This window comes from Lethenteron reissneri, chromosome 55, assembly GCF_015708825.2.
Source record: "Lethenteron reissneri isolate LAM-NWPU_2019-01 chromosome 55, ASM1570882v1, whole genome shotgun sequence".
Classification (NCBI taxonomy): Eukaryota; Metazoa; Chordata; class Hyperoartia; order Petromyzontiformes; family Petromyzontidae; genus Lethenteron; species Lethenteron reissneri.
In genome coordinates this window covers 7,602,715-7,621,725 of record NC_083833.1, presented here as the reverse complement: position 1 = coordinate 7,621,725, position 19,011 = coordinate 7,602,715, and the positions used below count along the sequence as shown (strand labels likewise).

The window sequence follows — 19,011 nt, the reverse complement described above, 5'->3', positions numbered from 1 at the left end:
CAGTGTAACATTTTTGGGAAAAAAATTTCACGAAAATTAATTGTCACGCACAACGAGTCTGTGTGCAAAATGTCAGCTCGATTGGATCACGGGAAGTGGGTTAAAAAACGACCGAAAGATTTGCACGGTCGTAAGCAAGCAAGTGAACTTAATATAAAGGATTTAAAAAAACCTAATTACGAATAATATTGGTCGCGAAAAGCCTACGCGCCAAACTGTACCCCTATGCTCCCGCGTATATGCTGCCCGCCTTCAAGCCCCCCCTCCCCCTTCCTACCGACCGGCATGGTCAGTGGAGGTGGTCACGAGAAACGACGGTGGCCGGTGGTCGAAAATAACGACAGCGTGGCAGCGAAGAGAATGAGCGCACCCAAGAGGATGTTGACTGCGGAAATGCAGCGACGAAACGGGCATGGGCAACACAGAGGTCGATGGGTTCGGGGGAGGTCTTCATCCAGCGGTGGGTGGATCATGACCATGGATAAATATAATTTGGAAATACAGTAATCCCTCGCCACTTCGCGGTTCAAGTTTCGCGGCCTCAGTGCATCGCGGATTTTTCGAACTGATTTTAAGGCCTCATTATACCTGTGCAGTAACACCATCATCATCATCATTCATCATCACATTCATCGAACTGCACAGGTCTTTCATCGTCGTCATTGTCATCGTCGTCGTCGTCATTACTGGAGTCAAGTCTCAATATACTACTGTCATTGGTGAGTATAGAACACCATAATACGTATCGTGAGAGAGAGTGAATGTATAATATTAAGGTTTTACAATTAAATAGATTTAAGTAAAATATATATATAAAGTATAAATATACATATTTTTAAACATTCTGGTACCCACACACACATATATGGAAATTCCTAGGGGGCCAATCCTACTTCGCGGATTTTCACCTATCGCGAGGGGATCCGGTCCCCATTAACCGCGATAAACGAGGGATCACTGTACCGAAAACACGTGCTATGACCACTGAGCCTTCACCACCAAGCGAAGCAACCCCATGCCCCCCCCAGGCCCTAATGGTCACCACATTTTCTGAAAGCCTCTCCCAGATGTGTGGATCGTGGAATTGAGGAAATGACCTATGCAAAGTAGAATTATTTATTTTATTGCCGACGAACACCGCACCGAGAAGATGAGGAACAAACCAGCGGGTCAGTGCCCATCTCAGACAAATGAGTAAAAGAATTGACTCAGGATGGCTAAGATATATCGATCAGGGGTTACAGTTCGAGGTTCATGGTGGCCACCACAGACAGGCAGAGAGAAACATCTATTCAGATGGCCAGGGAAGCTTATTGGTTAGGGTTAGGGTTTAGTGGTGCCCATCTCGGAAACGCAGAGAGGAAGTCCACTCAGCTGGCCAGGGGGACACACGCGATAAGAATAGAGGAAAACCACATTGGAAGAAGAAAAGCAAAGAATGTCGAAGTACCAAGACAGAGTACCGAGAAGCTGGCCTAAGAAGGATTTGGTTGGAAGTAATGAACCAGGGATGTGAAGGATGTAAAGGCCACTGGAGTAGACGTGGAGAATATGGCGCAGTTTACACCATTGAGACCTCCTTTGCCAGTAGCAAAATATGATAATTGGTTAAAAAACAACCAACTATTATCATATTTTGATACTGGCAAAGGAGGTTCCAATGGTGTAAATGCTTACCCCGAGCGCTCATACTCTGATGGTGCATTGTCTTTGAGTTATGCGCCTTTTGGCGTCATCTGGTCCAACACCATGTGAGACTAGGCTCTAAGGAAAGATGTCTCGGGTGTGGACCAATCAATTTCAAGGACAGTGCATACATTATCAGAGTTGTGTTTTTCGTTTGCATTCCGACCGCAGGTATTGTGGTCAATGCAAACATGCCTCCTTGTAAAACAGGTGTCAGTTTTGTTGCCAGAAAAAAATGGTAAAAAAACAATTATCATATTTTTTTACTGGCAAAGGAGGTTCCAATGGTGTACATGCTTAACCCCGAGCTCTCATACTCTGATGGTGCATTGTCTTTGAGTTGTGGGCCTTTTGGCGTCATCTGGTCCAACACCATGTGAGACTAGTCTCTAAGAAAAGCTGTCTCGAGTGTGGACCAATCAACTTCAAGGACAGTGCATACATTATCAGAGTTGTGTTTTTTGTTTGCATTCCGACCGCAGGTATTGTGGTCAATGCAAACATGCCTCCTTGTAAAACAGGTGTCAGTTTTGTTGCCAGAAAAAAATGGTAAAAAAACAATTATCATATTTTTTTACTGGCAAATGAGGTACCAATGGTGTAAATGCTTAACCCCGAGCTCTCATACTCTGATGGTGCATTGTCTTTGAGTTATGCGCCTTTTGGCGTCATCTGGTCCAACACCATGTGAGACTAGGCTCTAAGGAAAGCTGTCTCGGGCGTGGACCAATCAACTTCAAGGACAGTGCATACATTATCAGAGTTGTGTTTTTTGTTTGCATTTCGACCGCAGATATTGTGGTCAATGCAAACATGACTCCTCGTAAAAAAGGTGTCAAGTTTTGTTGCCAGATAAAAGGGTAGAAAAACAATTATTATAATATGGCGCGGGTTTAGGAATGCGTAGGGAAAGAGGACGGCCAGGAAGGTGGAGGCCACAGAAGCGACACCAAATCCAGGAAGAACAACACTCAACTTCTTGGTTCTTTCGGTAAAGTCACGTAGAATGGAAAAAATAAAATAATAAAATAAAACATAATAAAATAATTCTCACGACGTTTCGGCCACAACGCAAGCAGCCGTCCTCAGGTGAAGAACAGGTCTGTGGCCGAAACGTCGTGAGAATTATTTTATCATGTTTTATTTTATCATTTTATTATTTCCATTCTACGTGACTTTACCGAAAGAACCAAGAAGGTGAATCCCTGCAGTCACGAAAGCTTTAAATCGAAACAACACTCAACTTAAGGCAGCTGAGAAGAAATAACACGGCTTTCCTCAAGACAACATCTCCATATAATTATGACCGGCACAGCCACAGATGGCGTTGTTTCTTGCCACTGAATGGAGACCTGAGATCACCCAACGGCAGAGCTCCACAACTAATAATAACAATACGTGATATTGATAAAGCGCCATGCTACAATGTACTCAAGGCGATGCATACATCAGATACGTAAATAAATAAATGTTTCATTGCCCAAGGGGAGAACATCTTATCTATATATATAAAAGGGAAATTTGTGAATATGTGTGTCTGTTCGAAATGTTTAGCATACTTCCCGACATGCAACAAACTTGAAAAAAATTGGCATGTGGGTAGCATCCAGACTGTACACAATGCAAAAAGTATAAAAATAGACTTTTGTTTTTTTGGGGGGGGGGCGCAATAATGGATATATTTTGCACGGCAAGTGAGCGGTGATGTCACATCTATGATGTCACCCGAATGCGGCAGCGTCACGTAATGTGCCTGCTGACGTCACGCAGTGTGCCTGCTGACGTCACGCAGTGTGCCTGCTGACGTCACGCAGTGTGCCTGCTGACGTCACGCAGTGTGCCTGATGACGTCACGCAGTGTGCCTGCTGACGTCACGCAGTGTGCCTGCTGACGTCACGCAGTGTGCCTGCTGACGTCACGCAGTGTGCCTGCTGACGTCACGCAGTGTGCCTGATGACGTCACGCAGTGTGCCTGATGACGTCACGCAGTGTGCCTGATGACGTCACGCAGTGTGCCTGCTGACGTCACGCAGTGTGCCTGCTGACGTCACGCAGTGTGCCTGCTGACGTCACGCAGTGTGCCTGCTGACGTCACGCAGTGTGCCTGATGACGTCACGCAGCGTGCCTGATGACGTCACGCAGCGTGCCTGATGACGTCACGCAGTGTGCCTGCTGACGTCACGCAGTGTGCCTGCTGACGTCACGCATCCCCCCCCCAACCCTCCACGTAGGCCGTGTATTAATCCAAGGCAAGAATCCAAGTCTCGGGCAAAGCCGATGAGTAAAGCTCGTAATTTATAAAGCGCCTTTATCCACGGCGCTTTACAACTGAAAAGCCTCCGTGTGCCTCAAAACTTATGTCAGGAGGTTACTGCAACATTTTAAAGTAAACCAGTTCGACATTGAAGAGTTGGGCTCCGTGCGAGAGGAATCTGGAGAACCTAGTGAAAACCCACCAAGTCTTCTTGGTTCTTTCGGTAAAGTCACGGAGAATGGAAATAATAAAATAATAAAAATTAAATATCATTAAATAATTCTCACGACGTTTCGGCCACAACGCAAGCAGCCGTCCTCAGGTGAAGAACAGGTCTGTCGAGAAGACAAGAGTCTGAAGACAGACCTGTTCTTCACCTGAGGACGGCTGCTTGCGTTGTGGCCGAAACGTCGTGAGAATTATTTTATTATGTTAAAATTGTATTATTTTATTATTTCCATTCTACGTAACTTTACCGAAAGAACCAAGAAGATGAATCCCTGCAGTCAGGAAAGCTTTAAATCGAAACCCACCAAGTGTAAATTACGTACAAAGGGGTGACAACCTCGACACCCGCCAACTTTTTGGCCACACCTCACGGCCTCGCACACACACACCGACGACACCGGAACAATGCCCCCGTGGCCACCCATGCGAGCACGAACCAGCCGCCGACCTGTTTAGCCTCCGAAGACCCGGCGAGGTTTAGTCGTGAGGACACACTGACCGCGGCACCGGTGGGGTGTATGCAGAGACCTGGCCTGGCCCCGACAGTCAAAATCGACCACCCGGGTTATCCCATTAACAGTTCATCAAGTGCCTTTCATTTCACTTGGCCTCGGAGCACCGATGACTCGAGTGAGAGAGCAGTGGGTATATAACGTCGTCCTCCTGTGCTATGATTTCCCGGCGATGGTGAATATCAAGTGGCGAGCAATGTCTTGCAGTTTGGTCAAAACAAACCCCCTTCACCCCCTCCCCCATGACCGACGTGGCTTGGCCAGGGGAATTTGTCCAGCTGTAGATTGACAAAGGGGCTTATAAATTACAAAATAAAAATGTCATCGTTTGCCAATAATTTTTAACATGATCTCCGCTGCGTGACTCATGAGACTAGCTGTCCTGTGATCGCCACACGCAACTGCATTGCTTCCTTTGTACGAGTCTACCGAAGGCCGACTTTTCCGATCTCGCTTTGAAATGTGCCTTCTTTTTTAATTTCACTGCACGAAACTACGAAAACTTTTCTCGTCCTAATTCTCCCAATTGCTTGCTCTGTTCGATACCGATTTCCTCCTCATCATCACCATCAAGATCATCACCGCCAGGTGCATTGGTATTTTTCATTTGTATTTAGCCTTTTTTCACTTTCTCCTTCGTGACAAAGGCTGCTGTGATACTGGTAGGAACCTCCTGGTTACACCAGCCCACAGGGGATTATTGTGTCCGTCCGTCCTGCAGGGACGGGCTGGGTGGGGAGGGAGGGGCTGGGTGGGGAGGGGAGAGTGGGGAGGGGCTGGATGGGGAGGGTGGGGAGGGGCTGGGTGGGGAGGGTGGGGAGGGGCTGGGTGGGGAGGGTGGGGAGGGGCTGGTCACCCCGTGGTGCCCTTATAAAACTCAAAGTTTAACCTACTCACGCCGGTCTGTGCCCGCCCTCACATCGGCCATATTTGCGGAATACACCACGCCGCCGTTGACTCTGGCCATTGACCGAGCAAACCAACGTTCCTACCAGCTCCCTCCGCAGGAATGTGTTATAGCAATCCAGTGAGACCTCCACTAGCCAGACTAATACGGAGGGGAGAGCCGTGGCACTGCTAGCAGAAAAGTCCGGTTAGCCGCTCCACTAACATGAATGGAAAATAAAATATCAACAAACCTGTGGCTACCTTAGCTGCATACGTATATGGTGTCATTGTATGTATATGTATGTTGTGGGGGCATATGTAGCGTGTGTGTACGTGTGTTAATTGTGCAAATAAACTAATGAAAAGTACTTATAGTTATACTGCAAGCTATATTTGCTATTCAATTTCTACCTTATCATTAATATAATTAATATTGTATTGCATTTCAGTTTGTTTTTACCGATGTTTTTTTGTTTTTAGCCGACCTGGTGTGGTAAATGTGAAATCTGGGTAGCCTGGAAATAACTGTACAAAAACATGTCAGTTCAAACTTAATCCAACATCTCGTCCACTTAGAAAAATATTGTTAGATAGCAAGTATCATTTCACTTTCAAATGTTTCTACATATTCCACTTCCTGGAAACATATTCTACAATATAACACCGTAATTAAATGTGATTAAAAAAATATGTATTATATTAGAATGCTTTTTAAAATATTTCAGGAGTAATTGACGTTTTGGTGATGATGACATTATATATAAATATTGGATTATTTTCCATTTCACTGACAGTATAAGCATCTTCTTGGTTCTTTCGGTAAAGTCACGTAGAAGGGAAATAATAAAATAATAAAAACAAAACATAATAAAATACAATTCTCACGACGTTTCGGCCACAACGCAAGCAGCCGTCCTCCCTTCTACGTGACTTTACCGAAAGAACCAAGAAGATGAATCCCTGCAGTCACGAAAGCTTTAAATCGAAGTATAAGCATCATGAGTTCTAATGATTCAACTGATGAAACTATCTTCTTGGTTTTTTTTCGGTAAAGTCACGTAGAAGGGAAGTAATAAAATAATAAAATAATAAAAATAAAACATAATAAAATAATTCTCACGACGTTTCGGCTACAACGCAAGCAGCCGTCTTCAGGTGAAGAATGAGACACTGCCAAGCTAGGAGCTTATATATAAGCTGCGTTGGAGGTGGAAGAAGAGCGCCTTAACAAAAGAATGTGCATATCAAGAGGAATTGAGCATATTCATGGGAAATGCGTAGGAGGTGGGCGGGGGGGTTCAAAGTCATATTATGCCCATGCATTATGCAGGATCAGCAGCACCAAAGGGAGGGGGCAGGGGGTAGCATTAACAAAGGGAGGGAATGTAAATAGTATGTAGAAGCAATGCTGAAGCTATGTTACCAGGTAAGGCCCACTGAGCTATATATCTCTTTTCAGAAGCAACATGGCCACAAATGATAGCTGAACTAAGTGGCTTAACAAGCGAAAATGTATAGCAGCCAAATACTCTAAATGCGTGACGTTGACTCTAAATATGGAGGGGAAAAACCGACGGTCCCCGAGAAAAATCCACGCGACCACAGGGAGAACAAGAAAACTTCAAATATACAGCAGGCGTCAGGGTCGGGATCGAACCCACGACCTTCTGTATACCAGGCGAGGTAATTAACATCTCCTAGCCACCGAGACTCATGGCAAGGATGTATTGTGTGAACTGTAGTTGAATAACTTTTAATCAATGTAAATTCGTACCAAAAGTGCAGCAACGCACACAAAATCTAATACAAATGTGAAGTGAATTACAAAGTCACGAGAAACTGATATCACAATAATTTTCGATTTAAAGCTTTCGTGGCTGCAGGGATTCATATTCTTGGTTCTTTCGGTAAAGTCACGTAGAAGGGAAATAATAAAAATAAAACAATAAAATTCTCACGACGTTTAGATTGCAACATAAGCAATCATCATTAGGTGTGAAAACCACGGCAAGAAAATTAGAAAAAAAAACATGCCACTTTTAAAAAAAAGTATTGCTGTGGTTTTCACACCTGATGATGATTGCTTGTGTTGCAATCGAAACGTCGTGAGAATTTTATTGTTTTATTTTTATTATTTCCCGTCTACGTGACTTCACCGAAAAAACCAAGAATATCACGCTAATTGTCAAATTGTGAAATTTTATATTATGTCTTAAAAAATTACACTGTGACACCTATTAGGAAGTTGTCTACTTTCGATTACATTAAGCTACGCTCGTTTGAATTCACTTCCAAGTAACCTTCAGCAGGCTTACACTGCCCCTTCCCGATGACACCCGGTTCCATCGTAAGACCTTTCGTCAATTATTTTATCTCACTTATCACCTTGAGTTTGTGATGCTCCTGTAGATTTCCTCGCGAGATAGATAATGCATTCACTTTTCTTTTGCTTTGACACAACATCTCTGAAGTTTAGCTGCTCGTTTATCTTTTCATAGTTGTCAACTTCGTTCCGTTAGCATCCACTTCCACTCTCAAGTTCACAGAACTGAGCGCTAACCACTCACTGCACCACTGCCACAACCCCAGGTGCATAATGTACGGTGCAATTAAGCATCGGATTCTGTGCATCCTCATGCACTCTTTTCCCCTGTAATGTAAACAAAAAGTTGGGGAGTGCGTCTTACAAGATGTGCCTGCGTGGGAGACCAGATTCGTCTAACTTTATTAACATAACGCACAAGTTTGGGCTGCGGATTACTTTCCAGAGCGCCGTATAATCCAGAGAAAACGGTTTAAGTGGGTGAAAGTCCTTTTGGCAACAAATCTCGGATTGTAAAGGAGACCTGGGGCGCAAATCATTAACACAAAAAACACACGAGACACACGAGCCTGGTGAAATATTAAACACGTGCTAAGAAATCAACAATCGATGAGAACACATTTCAGGGAAGTCTCATGCCGGTGAAGAATGATAATAATACGACAGTGGCGGTGTGATCTTTCCGAGTCTAAAGACTGACCGACGAATATGGCAATGACCAGAAACAACGGAGGGAGTCAGTCCTCCGTCAACAGACTTGTCACCCCAACCAACCACGGCATCACTGCGATGAATCATGAATCAAGCCTCAAGGGTCGTGTCTGTTTTCCCCGATACAAGAAATGACCAAATCAACAACAACAATCGCCATTCGCCACTAAGTGGCGGTGACGTCATCCACGGCGCTCGTGCTAGGCTATGTGCACTTTAAGGGCAGGTGAAGCGTCCAACGCCCGCTGGCAGGAAGGTCACAGGTCAGACTCGGCAGGTGCCATGGGGCTGACTGACTGCAGGTGCCACCCGACCCCATCGAGATGTTGTCGCAAGCTAAGTAGTTTTGAGCCTGCATGGCGCTCCGTCGGGAGACAGAGATCCCCCGGGTAGCCTTAACAGACTGTTGGGGCAAGTGCTGTTAGCGAGCACCTATGAAGCCCTGAACGCTACGCGAACGGGGATAGGTGGCCGCCACCACCACGCCCGGCCGCCTTTGTGTCCCCAGTGGCGATGTTGACTACACACCGCAATAGGTACTCATTTGAGGCCGAGTCGACCTAGGGGAGGAGGCCCAGGACCGGTTCAGACAATCGCCACCACTGTTGGCCGCGAGAGGGGGGGGATCGAACTCGGGTGGCCGGGTTCGTAGCGCAGCGTAGCGCTAACCGCTGCACACGCCGTCTGGAGACGACACGCACGCACAAGGCAGGTTGCCACAGTGGCTCTGCAGGCTCACGTGCTGCGTGAGCAGCCACGCAAGTGCAATACAGCAACAACAAAAACAATTGTTGCACGCCACCTCTATGCTCCCACGACTAGCGCTCGCCAGCCTTCACCGACCCGCAACTCGCACGGCGTGGGAACGGAGGATCCCTCGGCCAACAATGGCAGCTGGTTATGATGACACCATACATGGGGTGCTGCGGCGGCGAGATGTTAACGACCTCGCCTGGTATACAGGAGGTCGTGGGTTCGATCTTGACCCTGACGCCTGCTGCTGTGTATTTGGAGTTTGCGTGTCTCTCTCTCTCTCATCACGATGGCTAGATGTTAACTACCTCGCCCGTTATACAGGAGGTTGTGGGTTCGATCCCGACACTGACGCCTGCTGCTGTGTATTTGGAGTTTGCGTGTCTCTCTCTCTCTCATCACGATGGCTAGATGTTAACTACCTCGCCCGTTATACAGGAGGTTGTGGGTTCGATCCCGACACTGACGCCTGCTGCTGTATATTTGGAGTTTGCATGTCTATCTCTCTCATCACGATGGCTAGGAGATGTAACTACCTCGCCTGGTATACAGGAGGTCGTGGGTTCGATCCCGACCCTGACGCCTGCTGTATATTTGGAGTTTGCGTGTCTCTCTCTCTCATCACGATGGCTAGGAGATGTTAACTACCTCGCCTGGTATACAGGAGGTCGTGGGTTCGATCCCGACCCTGACGCCTGCTGCTGTATATTTGGAATTTGCGTGTCTCTCTCTCTCATCATCATCACGGTGGCTAGGAGATGTTAACTACCTCGCCCGTTATGCAGGAGGTCATGAGTTCGATCCCGACCCTGGCGCCTGCTGCTGCTGCTGTATATTTGGAGTTTGCGTGTCTCTCTCTCTCATCATCATCACGGTGGCTAGGAGATGTTAACTACCTCACCCATTATACAGGAGGTCGTGAGTTCGATCCCGACCCTGGCGTCTGCTGCTGCTGCTGTATATTTGGAGTTTGCGTGTCTCTCTCTCATCATCATCACGGTGGCTAGGAGATGCTAACTACCTCGCCTGGTGTGCAAGAGGTCGTGGGTTCGATCCCGACCCTGGCGCCTGCTGCTGTATATTTGGAGTTTGCGTGTCTCTCTCTCTCATCACGATGGCTAGGAGATGTTAACTACCTCGCCCGTTATGCAGGAGGTCGTGAGTTTGATCCCGACCCTGACGCCTGCTGCTGCTGTATATTTGGAGTTTGCGTGTCTCTCTCTCTCATCATCATCACGGTGGCTAGGAGATGTTAACTACCTCGCCTGGTGTGCAGGAGGTCGTGGGTTCGATCCCGACCCTGACGCCTGCTGCTGCTGTATATTTGGAGTTTGCGTGTCTCTCTCGCCGCGGTCGCGTGGATTTTCCTCTGGGTTCTCCGGTCTCCCCCCCGCGCCCCCTCCACATTATCACGCGTTCAGACTAATTTGGTTGCTTACATTTTCACGTGATGATGATAATAAGCCGCCAACTTCGTGGAACTATCATTTGTGACAGCCAGGTCGTCGTCTTCTGTAAAAATAGCTACAACATAAGCTCAGTGGGGGGGGGGGTGGGTGCTTACTTAGTAACTTGTTTAGTTTCGTAATCTTTCGCGTAAAATTTACAAAATTCGCATCGAGTCGTCTTTGCCGTCTTCTTATTCTTCTTCTTCACACCATCGACAAATGTCAACTCGACCGCGCGCCAAGCGAAACCCACGAGCGGATTAAAGCGCACACATCGATTAATCGTAACGGGCGGATTAAAGCGCACACATCGATTAATCGTAGCGGGCGGATTAACGCGCACACATCGATTAATCATAACGGGCGGATTAAAGCGCACAAATCGATTAATCGTAGCGAGCGGATTAAAGCGCACACATCGATTAATCGTAACGAGCGGATTAAAGCGCACACATCGATTAATCGTAGCGGGCGGATTAACGCGCACACATCGATTAATCATAACGGGCGGATTAAAGCGCACAAATCGATTAATCGTAGCGAGCGGATTAAAGCGCACACATCGATTAATCGTAACGAGCGGATTAAAGCGCACACATCGATTAATCGTAGCGAGCGGATTAAAGCGCAGAAATCGATTAATCGTAGCGAGCGGATTAAAGCGCACACATCGATTAATCGTAACGAGCGGATTAACGCGCACAAATCGATTAATCGTAGCGAGCGGATTAAAGCGCACAAATCGATTAATCGTAACGAGCGGATTAAAGCGCACACATCGATTAATCGTAGCGAGCGGATTAAAGCGCACACATCGATTAATCGTAGCGAGCGGATTAAAGCGCACACATCGATTAATCGTAGCGAGCGGATTAAAGCGCACACATCGATTAATCGTAGCGAGCGGATTAAAGCGCACACATCGATTAATCGTAGCGAGCGGATTAAAGCGCACACATCGATTAATCGTAGCGAGCGGATTAAAGCGCACACATCGATTAATCGTAGCGAGCGGATTAAAGCGCACACATCGATTAATCGTAACGAGCGGATTAACGCGCACAAATCGATTAATCGTAGCGAGCGGATTAAAGCGCACAAATCGATTAATCGTAACGAGCGGATTAACGCGCACAAATCGATTAATCGTAGCGAGCGGATTAAAGCGCACAAATCGATTAATCGTAACGAGCGGATTAAAGCGCACACATCGATTAATCGTAGCGAGCGGATTAAAGCGCACACATCGATTAATCGTAGCGAGCGGATTAAAGCGCACACATCGATTAATCGTAACGAGCGGATTAAAGCGCACAAATCGATTAATCGTAGCGAGCGGATTAAAGCGCACACATCGATTAATCGTAACGAGCGGATTAAAGTGCACACATCGATTAATCGTAGCGAGCGGATTAAAGCGCACACATCGATTAATCGTAGCGAGCGGATTAAAGCGCACACATCGATTAGTCGTAGCGAGCGGATTAAAGCGCACACATCGATTAATCGTAGCGAGCGGATTAAAGCGCACAAATCGATTAATCGTAACGAGCGGATTAAAGCGCACAAATCGATTAATCGTAGCGAGCGGATTAAAGCGCACACATCGATTAATCGTAGCGAGCGGATTAAAGCGCACAAATCGATTAATCGTAGCGAGCGGATTAAAGCGCACAAATCGATTAATCGTAGCGAGCGGATTAAAGCGCACACATCGATTAATCGTAACGAGCGGATTAACGCGCACAAATCGATTAATCGTAGCGAGCGGATTAAAGCGCACACATCGATTAGTCGTAGCGAGCGGATTAAAGCGCACACATCGATTAATCGCAAGGGGGACACAACACGTGTGTGACCTCGCGCGAGCCGAGAGGGTGATCGATGGGGGCACGGTGAGGTCGTCATCCAGCAGCGGAGAGAGAGAAACCCCCAACACGCAAATGGTTGTTGTGGGTTGTTGTGGGTTGCCGTGCCTCGCAACGAATGGGCACGTTCTGTTTACGTGACAAAAAACCTTTACTAAACCACCTATATTCTTGGTTCTTTCGGTAAAGTCACGTAGAAGAAGGGAAATAATACAATCATAAAAATATTAAACGATAAAATCCTCACGACGTTTCGATTGCAACACAAGCAATCATCATCAGGTGTGAAAACCACAGCAAGAACATTTGAAGAAAAAAAAATGCAAGACAATTTGAAAAAGTTTTCTGTGGTTTTCACACCTGATGATGATTGCTTGTGTTGCAATCGAAACGTCGCGAGAATTTTATTGTTTCATATTTTTATTATTTTATTATTTCCCTTCTTCTTCTACGTGACTTTACCGAAAGAACCAAGAATATGAATCCCTGCAGTCACGAAAGCTTTAAATCGAAATAAACTGCCTACATTACGGATGATATTGATCGCAAAACGCCCGACTAACCATCACCACCACCACTGCTGCTACGACTTACGCGTTAATAAACTAACGTGGAGGTTTATAATTGTTTTACCCTTCTATCTGGCAACAAAACTGACACTTTTTTACAAGGAGTCATGTTTGCATAGACCACAATACCTGCAGCCATAATGCAAACAAAAAACACAACTCTGATAATGTGCACTGACTTGTGTTTTTTTTTGCATTATGACCGCAGGTATTGTGGTCTATGCAAACATGACTCCTTGTAAAAAAAAGTGTCAGTTTTATTGCCAAATAGAAGGGTAAAAAAAACAATTATCATATTCTTAGGTTTTTTCGGTAAAGTCACGTTGGTAAAACATCAAAATTAATAAAAATAAAATATTTTATTTTACTTTTATTAATTTTGATGTTCTACCTACGTGACTTTACCGAAAAAACCTAAGAATATGAATCCTTGCAGTCACGAAAGCTTCAAATCTCGAAACAATTATCATATTCTTTACGGAGTAACGTGGAGTTTGTTTACAATCGCCGGTGCCGTTCATATTTCCCAGCTCGCATAAGCGCTCGACCCCCCCCCCTCCAACCCCCCCTCGCGCCATTGGCCCCTGCGGCCCACGTGACGCGGCGTTCGTCCAATGGGCGTGGTAATGCCACGCTTATCTGCACTGGGAAATCTCAAGGGAGGGCGTGGCCACCCCCCCCCCCGTTCGAAGCGAAGCAAAAAAATGGAGAAAAAAAAGCCGCGAATTGGAACTGCGGCGGCGTCGTTCGGCAAACTCGGCACTCGCCTTCGTCGTAGTGTCCGCAGTCCTGCAGCTCGGCGAAGTACTCCTCCGTCTCCTGCAGGTTGTTCTGGAAGTGCTGCTTGAGGCGGCCGAAGGCGCGGAAAGTGCGCGCCAGCTCCTGGGCGAGCAGCGCGGGCGACGCGACGAACCAACGAGTCGACGCGTCCGCCATCATGAACTGGGCGGCTCGGGAGGGGGGGGGGGCAGCTGTGCAGGGGGGCGGGGCAATGAGGGGGGGGGGGGGGGCTGTGGAGGGGGGCGGAGCGATGGGTGGGCGGGGCAATGGATGGAGGGGGGCGGGGTAATGAGGGGTGGGGCAATGGGGAGGGTGGAGCAGTGGGTGTAGGGGGGTGGGGTAATGGGTGGAGGGGGGCGGGGTAATGAGTGGAGGGGGGCGGGGCAATGTGGGTGGAGGGGGGCGGGGTAATGAGTGGGCGGGGCGATGGGTGGAGGGGGGCGGGGCGATGGGTGGAAGTGGGCGGGGCGATGGGTGGAGGGGGGCGGGGTAATGTAGGAGGAGGGGTGGGGCAATGAGTGGGCGGGGCGCTGGGGGAGGTGGGGCACTGGGTGGAGGGGGGCGGGGCAATGGGTGGAGGGGGGTGGGCTAATGAGTGGGCGGGGCGCTGGGGAAGGTGGGGCAATGGGTGGAGGGGGGCGGGGCAATGTGGGTGGAGGGGGGCGGGGTAATGAGTGGGCGGGGCACTGGGTGGAGGGGGGCGGGGCAATGGGTGGAGGGGGGTGGGCTAATGAGTGCGCGGGGCGCTGGGGAAGGTGGGGCAATGGGTGGAGGGGGGCGGGGCAATGTGGGTGGAGGGGGGCGGGGTAATGAGTGGGCGGGGCACTGGGTGGAGGGGGGCGGGGCAATGGGTGGAGGGGGGTGGGCTAATGAGTGGGCGGGGCGCTGGGGAAGGTGGGGCAATACGGGGGGGGGGGGCGGGCAATGGAGGGAGGTGTGGTCAATAAAGGGGGGGGGGAATTTAGGGGGGCGGGGCAGTCGGGGGAGGGGCGCGATCAATTTGACTCAGAATTAGAATTTAGACAAGATGAGGAATCCGATGAGCTGTAAAGCTCTTTTCACAATGGGGAAAAGGGGTGGGGCAATAGGGAGAGAGGCGGGGGAGATTGGACAATGTGTCTCTGAATACAATTGAGTTTATACTGGTAGGAACGAAGTGAACCCGCCTACAATAGATTATATCGTCCGTCCGTCCGTCCGTGTAGCAACATCGCCCCCTACTGCAAACACTTGGCAGGACCCTACAAAAACCTTTAGACTCAGTGACGCTTTCCTGGCTAAACAAGTGCAACATTCCCTTATAATTCCCTAAATAGCTTTTAATTAAAACATTTAAATTAAAAATTAACTCACAGCGGCCTAAAGCCTACAGCTAGGCCTAAAGCCTAGAACTAGGCCTCAAACTCTCCCTTCGTATCATACCCCCGCGTGTGTGAAAGGGAGTTAATGTTTTACAATGTTACATTCCCTGATGTTTTTTTAAAATAGAAACATTTACATTTAAAGCTTTTACATTAATAATTAAAACATTTAAATTAAAAATTAACTCACAGCGGCCTAAAGCCTCCAGCTAGGCCTAAAGCCTAGAACTAGGCCTCAAACTCTCCCTTCGTATCGTCCGATTAGGTGTAGCAACATCGCCCCCTACTGCAAACACTTGGCAGGACCCTACAAACCTTTAGACTCAGTGGGGCTTTCCTGGCTAAACAAGTGTAATAATACATTATGTTTATATTCTTTGGTTATTAGTTCCTACCAGCCCACCCCGCAGGGTCCTGTTTTATATTCTTTGGTTCTTTCGGTAAAGTCACGTAGGTGAAACCTGATGACGGACGCTTGTGTTGCGCCCGTTAATTTAGTTATTTTAATTTTTTATTTTATTTTAATTTTTTATTCTTATTTTCACCCACCCGATGCCATGGATCCTTGCAGTGACGAAAACTTCAAATCTAGAATTGAGTTTATTTAGTCATACACTCATACGTTTGAATTATTTGAGGTTGTATGCGTTAGTAGAGAGCGAATACTAGGTAACTATTCACGTGATAATAAACACACTTCACGAGGAGACGTTTTAAAGGTGTAATTATTGCCGTGTTCTATCATAATGCGCCAAACGAAGGGCCATTGCCCGAAACGTCCCCTCTACCATAGGGGCCGTCCATAAATGACGTCACGCACCTGGGGGAGGGGGTCAGACATTTGTGACGATGTGTGACGAGGGGGGGGGGTTGAGAAATGTGACGTCACATCAAAATGCGCAACTTTAAATAAATATAGACAACACGTTCTACTTACTTAAATAGACTTGTAAATAAATGTTTTCTCCTACAACATCAGAGTGCAGCGCCACATTAAATACGCACTACAATGACAATTATTTAAAGCGATTCGAAGCATGTTTTATTTTCAAAATGCAAACATGGTTTTCGGGGGGGGGGAGGGGGGCAGAGCTTTGTGACGTCATATTTGAGGTGGGGGGGGCTGACTTTTTGTGACGCCGTGTAACGAGGGGTGGGGGGGGGGTCAAAAATCGTCTAAAATCGCGTGACGTCATTTATGGACGGCCCCATATTTTTTTTTTCGCTTTCGGGCTGCACTGGGTGAGGCTTTATCTGGGAAACCTCAGCGGGATGAAGTGGGCGGGGCGAGATGGCCTTGGGGGGGAGGGGCTGTGGGTTAACTGGGGGATGGGGGCGGGGTTTGTGGGCTTTGGTTAAATTATTTCGGCTGTTTTGTACAGGACAGAGGTCGCAACCGGGTACCCGATACCCGTACCCTACCCGATACCCGGCTACTCGTACCCGGCCGGGGTACAGGTAGCCGTTTGCGACCCTGGTGCAGCCGGGTACGGGTAGGCCGTGAGTCACTGGTGAGTAACCATTTGTCACTCATTTCGGGTAGGGTACGGGTAGGGAACGGATACCCTATTCTTAGGTTTTTTCGGTAAAGTCACGTAGGTAAATTTTTTTAATTTAAATTAATAAAAGTAAAATAAAATAAAAATCACGACGTTTCGGAGGCAACACAAGCTTCCGTCTTCAGGCGGAACCGTCACAGCACGCTTGCTGTACCATTTGCGACCCTTGTGCGGCCGGGTACGGGTAAGGAATCAAAACCCGTTTGCGACCTCTGGTACAGGATGGTCCAGATGTCTTGTGACCTCCCCTCCCCCATTTAATTCTCTAAGCAAGTGATTCTTAACCTGGGGTGCACGCAATCCCTGGGGGGGTGGGGTTGGTGCGGGATGCCCTTTCTAAGGACCAAAACGGTGCAGGCTGCACTAAAGGTTAAGAAACCGCTGGTCTACATTATTAACTACACGAACTTGTAAGGAAAAAACATGCTAACGAAGACAATGGCTATATTACCAGAGGAGGTTTGTTTGCATGCTTATCATGTGGAACTGTAAAGCAGCCAAATACTCTGAAAGCATGTTTCGAAATGTGGAGAGGAAAAACTGGAGGACCCCGAGAAAAATCCACACGGCTCCAGGGGGAGAGAGACACGCAAACTCCAAATATACAGCAGCAGCAGGCGTCAGGGTCGGGATCGAACCCACGACCTCCTGAATACGAGGCGAGGTAGTTAACATCTCCTAGCCACCGTGATGATGATGATGAGAGACACGCAAACTCCAAATATGCAGCAGCAGGCGTCAAGGTCTGGATCGAACCCACGACCTCCTGTATACCAGGCGAGGAAGTTAACATCTCCTAGCCACTGTGATGATGATGATGAGAGATAGAGACACGCAAACTCCAAATATACAGGAGTCAGGGTCAGGATCGAACGCACGACCTCCTGAATACCAGGTGAGGTAGTTAACATCGCATAGCCACTGTGATGATGATGAGAGAAAGAGACACGCAAACTCCAAATATACAGCAGGCGTCAGGGTCGGGACCGAACCCACGACCTCCTGTATACCAGGCGAGGTAGTTAACATCTCCTAGCCACCGTGATGATGAGAGAAAGAGACACGCAAACTCCAAATATACAGCAGGCGTCAGGGTCGGGATCGAACCAACGACCTCCTGAATACCAGTCGAGGGAGTTAACATCTCCTAGCCACTGTGATCATGATGAGAGAAAGAGACACGCAAGCTCCAAATATACAGGAGTCAGGGTCGGGACCGAACCCACGACCTCCTGAATACCAGGCGAGGTAGTTAACATCTCCTAGCCACTGTGATGATGATGAGAGAGAGAGACACGCAAACTCCAAATACACAGCAGGCGTCAGGGTCGGGATCGAATCCACGACCTCCTGTATATCAGGCGAGGAAGTTAACATCTCCTAGTCGCTGTTGCGCCCAGTATTAACCAGGGCCGCCTGCCGGATTCTAACCCGTGAAACCCCTGCGACAAGAGGCGAACGCATTGCGTAACTTCCTCACTTAACATAACTGACCCAACGTGGATTTCAAATTTTAAATACAACTCTTTCTGACCGTACGCATACATGTAGGCTGGCCTCAAGCGGGATATTTGACCGGGCGTAATGCGAACATTGTGTCACGGAAATGGGAAAAAAAACGTGGGTCTCACCGCAACAGAAAATCTCCCCTCCCCTCCAAATAAACTTTGACGCAAACATTTTTTTCTTCCGTTTAAGGGCCACGGTGGTTTATTTACGAATGTGTTGAGTGTGCATTTATTTATTTCACTCTTCTTATTATTAAACTTATTCTTTCGTACGGCTGCTATTGTAGATTCCGAGCAACAACTACAATTTCACTGTCACGTGGTCGATCCAGCGGCGTCGTCGCATCATCATCGCTGTGACGTCTCCTTTTGTTCTCGATTTGAAGCTTTCGTGACTGCAAGGATTCATACTCTTGGGTTTTTTTTCGGTAAAGTCACGTAGGTAAAAAAATATAATAATAAAAGATAAATAATAATAAAAATAATAGAAGAAATAATAAAATAAAATAATAAAATTGTATTACTATTATTGCTTCTATTATTTTAAATATTAATATTTTA

General features: G+C 47.4%; 1 protein-coding gene across 1 annotated transcript in view; it reads right to left on the bottom strand.

The window, feature by feature from the left end:
* The window catches only part of LOC133356722 (dual serine/threonine and tyrosine protein kinase-like), an 84,938-nt gene extending 70,760 nt beyond the window's left edge, over positions 1-14,178 (bottom strand). The window contains exon 1 of the mRNA XM_061574365.1: positions 14,010-14,178. Coding sequence (XP_061430349.1) covers positions 14,010-14,178 — 169 coding nt within the window. The remainder of the gene's footprint in view (positions 1-14,009) is intronic.
* Positions 14,179-19,011: the final 4,833 nt, after the last annotated feature.